The sequence below is a fragment of the Drosophila mauritiana genome, chromosome 3R (genome assembly GCF_004382145.1).
Source record: "Drosophila mauritiana strain mau12 chromosome 3R, ASM438214v1, whole genome shotgun sequence".
In the NCBI taxonomy this organism is placed as follows: domain Eukaryota; kingdom Metazoa; phylum Arthropoda; class Insecta; order Diptera; family Drosophilidae; genus Drosophila; species Drosophila mauritiana.
The window spans coordinates 10,812,962-10,821,492 of NC_046670.1; the positions used below are offsets into that span (position 1 = coordinate 10,812,962).

Sequence of the window (8,531 nt, forward strand, 5' to 3'; positions counted from 1 at the left end):
TGCAATGAAGGTATAAATAAAATCATATATCAACAATATAAAATCTGTGTTAATGGTGGAATGAGAAGAAACGTTTTAGTGCGGGTGCGCAATGTCCCCAAAGGTCCAATAAATATCACAGTTAGGCATGTCAAAACGGAAAATCAGCTCTGGTTCTCTTAAAATTCCAATTCCTATTGCAGCTCTTGGTTAGACCACATCCTTCATAAGGCTGATGGCAACGGCGCCAATCAGGCCACAAACTCCCATAACATTCAAGGGCAGCAGGGGATCAATGTGCTCCTGTGAAGTGGGGGAAATAGGATTGGTAAAATAAAGACCACACAGGTAAACGATTTGAGGACCCACCAGTTGCCAGAGAAAGGGAACAAGGATTAGGGCAATGCCCGATGCCAGGTTGCCCATGCCAACGCCAAAGTTTCGAACTATTGTGGGATATTGCATCGCTGTGTAGGTGGGAATGATGGCGTTGTTGGCTCCAATGAGACACTTGGCTGGGGGAACATATCATCATTTACAGATTGCTATTGTCAAAGATGTTAGGGTAAAAACTTACCTATGGTGGCTAGTGCAATCACACCCGTTTGATTCGGCACCAAATTGGTGGCTAAGCAGCAAAGACCCGGCAACAACATGTAACCAATGAGACTTCGTCGGATTCCAACTTTCAAGACCACCAGGATGCTAATGCAAATGGACACGGCCTCCACGGTTCCAGCCACGGCACTATTGATATAGATATTGCCACCCAAATTGCTGAGGTGCAACGTGAGTCCAAAGTAAATGATGATCAGGGTCAGCCAGATGACCAGGGTTAGGCATGTGGTGCGCCAGTACTTGGCGCTGAATACCACCAGCAGGGGATTCACAGGGCCACTTGCACTTGGATCCGGTGCATCCGCTTCGACTGCCTTCGACTCTACGCTGGTCGTTGCATCTGGTGGAGATTGGACCGCCCGCGGTACCGCCGCCTCTAGGGTCTTGCGATAGTTGCTGGGCAAACTGGCGCTGGTGCCATTCATTCGGGCCGCTCGCTCAATTAGCCCGCACAGCTCGTCCAGCCGGCCCTGGGCCAAAAGCCAGCGGGGAGACTCCGGCAGCCAGAACCTAAAAAGCAATGGAAGCGAATAGTTGGGGTTTGGTGTGAGAATCAATGTCATGATCCGGTATTTATTGGCTTTTAGGAATTTTTTCATTTCATTTCTAAGGCGGTCAGCTAATGTGGCTCTGTGTGGTCTGCTTGGCACCCGAGGATAAACACTGAGGAATGTCCTGGACACGGTTTCTTTGTCCCTGCCGGAATCTAATTGATCCGACCAATTGTGTTGTGTACGGTTTTATCTTGTCAATTCATTTAGTTGACTGACTGCTAAAAATGTTTACGCTTTCAAGTTGAAATGCATTCATCTGGGGCTTGAATTCTAAAGTAAGCGGATTTTTAATAGATTTAAGTTTTTCGTTTACCTTTAAAGTAGCTTTGTTATTTCATATTTATTTGTATAGAAAATGCTAATAATCAAAGGTCATATATTATGTAAAATTGTCTCTAAAATACTCAGAGTATTTGTTAATTAAAGGAAGGAAACACATGAATTTAATTAATAAACAAATTTCGTTAATAAATATCATTTAGGCATTGATACAAATCAGAGCTCAAAGCAAAATGCATAAAGAGACCTCGATTTCCCTTTAGCTGATTTTTCAATTACCAAATAAACGCCCCACAATGGCACTGCCCCACCCAGGATGTCCCCGCAGAACTTACCAAATGCTGAGCATGATTAGCCACGGCCAGGAGATGGCCAGCTGTAGGTGCCGCCAGTCGCGGATGAGGTAGGCCAGTCCGGCGGAGAGGACATAGGAGATGGCCACGGGCAGAATGTTGAGAATGCCGATTATGGTGCGCCACTTGCCGGAGACCAGCTCCACCACCAGCACGAAGCTCACAACAGTCACGGTCATTGATGCGAATCCAATTATAACACGTAGCGACATGAACATGGCCACCGATGTTGAGAAGGCCAAAATTCCACCTGCAACGGAGAGCAGAGAACCCATGCAGGCGGTGGCCAAAAAGGGTTGGCCAAAGAGGGGGCGGAGGTTGGCGGAATGTCAGTGGCAAGGTCGGGCACGTAAATAAGAGTGTAAAGTCAATTAAAATCGCAGCCGGGCCAGAGAGCAGGACAAATGCGAACGCAAATGCAGCTGTTAGTCCAAGGATTCACGGACAAAGCTGCATATAAATGACAATTAGAAAATGAATCCCACTCAAATTGTCATGGTCAAAGGAACACTCGTCCTTCCAGCCCTTTAATCGGACTGTTGCAATTTCACTTGTATAATCTGCACTTGCAAAAATGGGATCTACGCGATTATACGTTTTAAAATAATTGTCTTGCATTTTTCCAAATTCTAAGCATTCTTGTGGTATTCAAAGAATATTTTAGAAACACGAATAAGGAGTATCCCTTAAGTTTACAATGGGCATTACTCACCAAACACGCTCTGAATAGTGACGAATGCCATTAGCGTGTGCCTTCTGCCAAAGCGATCCGATATCCATCCGCTGAGAACCGCTCCCGCTGCCGCGCCCACCAGGAAGCAGGTTTCCACCAGGCTGAGGATATCGCGTCCGCAAACCAGATCAAATTCCTGCACCAGAGTCTTGGCCGATCCATCCTCGTCGGAGAACTCAAAGTGCCAGCACTGTCGGTAGCCCAAATTTGTGGCATTCTCGGGCCAGTTGATGAGTTGGTTGTTCTCGTAGGTCACCTGGGTGTAGTCCACATCGAGGAGCAGGCAGCCATTGGAGGACTGACTAATGTTGCGCCATTCGGAGACGCTCATCTGCATCAGGTTCTCCGGCCGGGCACACCAAAAGTCTTTCGGCGCAATCTATAAGAGACATTAGGGTTTTATGCGTAATTTAATGCAATTTCTTTTTTCGATTAATTTAGTTCGATTAATAGAGTTTCATTAATATAGTTCGATTAATATAGTTTGATTAATATTGTTCGATTAATGAAGTTATGTTGTAAGCTTGTTTACCCAAATTCAAATTACTGCTGCTGGTTAAGTGAATTAAGAGATCGAATGACGCATTATAAGAATCCAAGTTCTATAAGAGTTGACTTTCATAGGATCATAAATAACTCCGCCCATAAAAATCCTATTAAAAATCCAAAAAGAAGCTTTTCGACAGAATTTAGGCAACACAATTTGAATTTAAATGAATTCAATTCACGTTTGTAGTTACGTGCACTAAATAAGAGATTTCCTCTTACCAACTTTCGAAGCAGCCAATCAAAGCTTGAACGCGATGATTGAGAGCTTGCGGAGCCATAAATCGAATCGCGCAGATCAGGCGGCTGGAAAACATTTTGTCGGGCACAATTTAAATCGGTAGTAAGCCGTTTAAATTTCTTCCGCATGTTGATTGCGGTTAACTCGCAGTTAGTTTGTTATACAGCAGCCCCATTTGTCATTTGGGTTTCGATTGCGAATGTTTCGTGACAGTTTAACACGGCTGAAATTACTGAATGTTGTTACAACACGAACGGCCATCTGATTGATGATCGCATCAATGAAAGCGGCTTATCAATCGAAAAGGTTGTTATCCACCGCCCACTGCGAAACTCCGCCCCATAATCGAACCCATAAACAAGTACAACCTACAACAGGTTGATAGCCTCGGCCGACATTGAACGTGCCTCAATTAAGCATTTAGTATGCGCTCCGAGGAAATGGTTTCAAGTTCAAGTTGAAGTGTAGCAAGAAAGCGAAACATTTTCAATAATTAATGGCCGATGAGAGTGGCGGTACAGGTGGTACAGGTGCATTGCTAGCTTTTCCCTTTTCGCCCAGGTTTTTGGTTAGAATTCTGGCGAGCGTTGATCGCGTGGCAGGCTCTGATGTCATTTGTGGTAAAATGTGGCACTTGTTCGTTCTGTCGCCAGTCGGTTACATGTCACGTTTCAGGCATTTGCATAGCGAAACAGACTCTCGACCAACAATGGATTTCTGTGCCACAACGTGGGCAGCACTCGACTTTGGATCCGACTCTACGCGGCCCATGTAAATTTCGCTTGATAAATTGGTTTGCAGATATGTATGCACGAGTTGCACCTGAGAGTGCGCTTTATTCTAATGACAGGCTGACAGGCACACTGGTTAAGGCTCAAATTATTAGTAATTCCTACTTTACAATCATAGCAATGAAACTATTTGTCAACTTACTAAATTTGATTGCCCTTTAATGAGCACTGACTTTAGTCTAACTTGCAGGTGATTTACCAGGTCAAGCACCCTGACTAACTTTGCATAATAGATATCTCAGTTCAGATATGCAAGTAAAGGCACGATTAGTGACAAATACAAATACTATTGTTTCTAATGAAGTTAATGACATATCCGTAATTGAGTGGTTCGGATAGTTTAAGTCGATTTGCATTCAATGGCTTTGAAAGACGTCAGTGGAGTTATACAAATCATTTCCTGGATCCTTTTTCAACAAAATCGCGTCATAATCCTATTTGAAAAATGTATATTTTTGGTTTTTTGAGAATCTTATCATTGTTTTAGCATATTAACTTTGCTTAAAAGTATTTTAAACTCCCCAAACTCCGCCTTATTTTTGACAATTAAAATGATCAGGTCTTTAAAAACAAGTTCAATAAAATTGTATTGAATTGATTTGACTATTAAGATGTGTTCTCTATAATCTTTTAAGAGATTTTCTGATTGCACAAAACCCGATTGTTAAATACAATATAACGCCCATGTGGTCTAGGTGCTCATGGGTGATCGTTAACTTAATTGTTACAGGGTCATCTGACTGACCCTAGATAGAGAAAGTACTTGAATTGCTGTTTTAAATCTGAATTTGAATCCGAATTTGGTTTCTGCGGCGAATTGGAGACCAGTGTGCCAGACAGAGTGTGGCTTACAAAGGTATTTCTGAGCATTTTATTATTATTGTTTAATTAATATACTTAGACAGTTAGCGGTCAATATTGGCCTGTGGCAGAGAGTAACCTTTCGAAGCCAACCTTGAGCTGGCTCGAACTCGGAGCAAGCCGCCGACACCACCGGCACCACCTGATATGGATCAGCTGGGAGTGGAAACTAATTGAAAAGTCTTGCCAGTACGGTGGGAAATCGTGTTGTCATGGTGTCGACCGCAGCGCCTAATCCACATAGCTGTCGTCTTCATAGCAAATAACACAGAAGCGTGCAATTTGCGGACATAGTCAATTAAGATAGGGTTATTCAGCACGAAGACTGTGTTTCAAATATCTACGCCATTAAATCAGTGTAAACAATCATCGACTTTTGGGGTGGAAAAGTGGGCATATTGCAAACTTGTTTCGGCCTAAGCCAGTTCAAATTTGTTATTACTCCGCAGGCAATTATTGTGTGTCAATAATTAAGCCAGAAGTGGAACAATTAAAGTGGAAGAGTCCAAGGCGCATTTCAGCCTCATGAGTGTGTTAAAATATAAAGTAGCGCACTTTTGTAATTAAAATTATTTGTTAGAATACCAAAAAGAAGAGAAATAATACCTAAAGTACATATACATTTAAGCAACAACTGGTTTGTATGCAATGAAATTGCAAACCTTCAGTGATTCTTCTATTCAATCGATCTTTGTAAAACATCCAGTTCAATAAACACATTTACTGAAGTATCTGAAGTTCCCGCATCCGAATTCGCTCAATGAAACAAATCTCGTAATCAATCGAGAGCGCGAACACGGGCAACAGGTTTGAGTGGCACACACACCTGCAATCGCAGTCACTTGAATACACGTTATCACGGGAACGCGCTGATAACTGACATTGGGGGAGGAGGCACTAATATACAGAACCTTGTCAATTGCGGTTGCGTTGTAGTTGGCCAATATTAGTTGGCAGTGGCGGTGCCAGCGATGATGGGCACAGGTGGCAGGCGATGGAGCGCAACGATGGCTCATGTTGTTGGCCAGAGGCCGACCGACTCACCTGGAACACGTAGACGAATATGTGGAAGGTGCAGATGGCCTGGAAGATCGAGAGCAGGGCGCACCACATGCCCTGCCAGGGCGTCAGGCAGCCCAAGAGCCGCTCGAGGAGCTTAGTGTGCAACAGATCTAGGTCCTCCATGTTGCCATCGCCCAACATGGGCGAGGCCTCGCCCGATCTCACATCCGTTAGCTCCATTGTGGCCCGGTTCGAAGTGCAACCGTTTAAGCCGTGCGTTGCACGTCAACTGAGTTAGAATGTTGACTTTCGAAAAATATCTTATGAAATTCAAATTGGTTTCGGATGCAAGATTCGGTGGGCCGGCGTTCTGAAGTGCTCCGAGGTGTCGAGAGCCGTGAGTGCGTGTGTCAGAGAGATTCGGCCGTGTCTCTGGTTTTTATGCAGGCGCGCCGTTGTTTCAGATTTCTGTGGGGGCCCTAAGATAATGTCCGAACACGGCGCGATGTTGCGATAGTCAAATTACTTGTTAGCTCCGTCTTCACACCCGGCCAAATGAGTCATTAAAGAATCACTTGATGACTTTATAATTTTGTAGAGTGTCGACCTTTCTGGGGAGTGCCTTGACCAACTCCACCCACAAGGCTAATGCACACACTTCGAGGCGTCAATTTCATTTGGAGCATCTGGCCAACATAAAGTAATCTTTATAGCAACGAACTTTCTTTCAGTTCGACAGTCGTTATCTTATCAGCGACTGTCTATTTCTGATTGCTTCATGTAAATTCACGAATAGTTTTCATAGATTACAGTCTTAAACAATTGGTTATTGTTTGTCTTCCCCAAGATAACACAGTGGTTATCAAGGAAAATAGAGGAATACAGAAACAATTAAATCAGTACCTGCTGTGCAATAGCCTTTATCAAAAAACGCTTATTTATTACCTATTTCGCTACTAGTCAATTAAGTCTCTATAAATGATTAAACAAATGCTTCAATATTTCAAGCTGATAGATGGGTTTGGCAAACTAGAAACTATAATATTGGGGGATGTCAAAGTATTTCCTCTAAGTATTTTATAATTTTTTCCAAATGAGCTAACACTTCGTCTCAGTTGCATCACACAACTTGCTGAGCTTAACCATTCCCCCCACTTGTTCCCCAATTTACAGCCCCTCAATTGGTATAATTAACCTCTGCAAATAACTGTGCTCAGGCAAACGAACTTCTTGGGTTCTTTGAATGACCATTGCATTTGCCATTGGTTCTGGCCAAGCTCTATTACCCACCGTTCCGCAGATCGTGTGTGTCAAGGTCGCATGTGGTTTTTGCTCAGCTCCCTTCGATTTGGGTCTACTTTTTCAGTGGGACATTAGCACGATAGCCGATGATTACGCTGATTACCTGTGGCATCGAAACTTCAAACCGTAGGCAAATGATGCACACGCAACCCGCATGCCGATAAATGGCTCCTAAGTACTCAGTGTTGTGACAGCCTCCCTGAAAGTTGGTCAAAGGTGCTCGAAGGTCAAGAGGCATTTCAAAAAATATTTAAAACAAAATCAAAGCCAAGTGGGTCTGGAATTGTTGGGCCAAAATTGGCATGCGTGCTGCTTTGATTGCTGGCCAACAAACTCAAGTGACAAGCTCTTCAGTGTGTTATCACTTGTTTTGTTACTGTAACTCGTTTATAGCAAACTCATTTGCTGATAACGTTTTGTAATGCCAGACTCTCTTTCGTTTTCTACTCATTGTCAACACCTTTCCGATGAATATACACATCCAATTAGCCGCCTATTATTAGTGCAAATTACTTTACAGAGTTTACAGCTATCAATCAATCAGTTGCATAATGTTTTCTTCCGGTCTAAGCACAAACTATCGAACATCCGGGGAAGTTTAGGAGGGGATTGGTGGGCGGGTGGTTTTAACGTACAAAAATATTTGATTTCGATGTTTTTTGGGCGACGCAATCAACTGGGCAAATATTTGCCAAGCCATAAAACCGAAACTCACCTGGAAGACAAACATGAACAGGTGGAAAGTGGTGGGCAGCTGGAACAGGCAGAGCAACAGGGTCCAAAGGAAGCTCCAGCGGGTGTAGTGGCCCAGGAAATTCGATATCACATCGCTGTCCTCGTCCTGGCTGAGATCCCTGCTCGGTGGCTGCTCCCTTTGCTCCGCTGAAGGTGGTTTCTTCAGGTCGTCGGAATATCGTCGAAAATCCAATGCTATGACACTGATTTCCGGAGTCTTTGGGCCGGGCCTTGTCTCGCGATATCCGCCATACAGGTTCGCCTCCAGGCTGCCCCTGCCCTTGTCCCGCGGCCCGCCAACACAATCGAAATTCAGGGAACCGCGACGCAGCACGCCACTCATATCGAGGAGGTATATATATAGGTTCTTGTATATGGACGATATCAAGCGATTTCGAAAGACTCTGATTTTATTACTCCACTTGGTGCGCCAATCGATCGATTGGAAATAAGTAGAAAACCGCGTCGATCGTTAGTAACTCGGCCGTCGGCGTCGATCTGGAACCGTTAACGGTTTGTAGCTCTGTTATAAGCACT

At 43.9% G+C, this 8,531-nt stretch overlaps 1 protein-coding gene across 2 annotated transcripts; it reads right to left on the reverse strand.

The window, feature by feature from the left end:
• On the reverse strand, window positions 1-8,481 carry LOC117145260 (organic cation transporter protein). 2 transcript variants are annotated; one of them, XM_033310843.1, is made up of 7 exons: window positions 7,975-8,481; window positions 6,000-6,191; window positions 2,496-2,895; window positions 1,766-2,033; window positions 557-1,107; window positions 349-494; window positions 1-282 (listed from the first exon to the last, which is right to left on the reverse strand). In XM_033310843.1, exons 1-7 carry the CDS (start codon window positions 8,335-8,337, stop codon window positions 190-192), a joined length of 2,013 nt encoding a protein of 670 aa, XP_033166734.1. In that variant the 5' UTR covers window positions 8,338-8,481; the 3' UTR covers window positions 1-189. The 2 variants fall into 2 exon arrangements, with proteins under 2 accessions (XP_033166734.1, XP_033166733.1); XM_033310842.1 differs by lacking the exon at window positions 6,000-6,191.
• Between the last annotated feature and the right edge of the window lie 50 nt (window positions 8,482-8,531).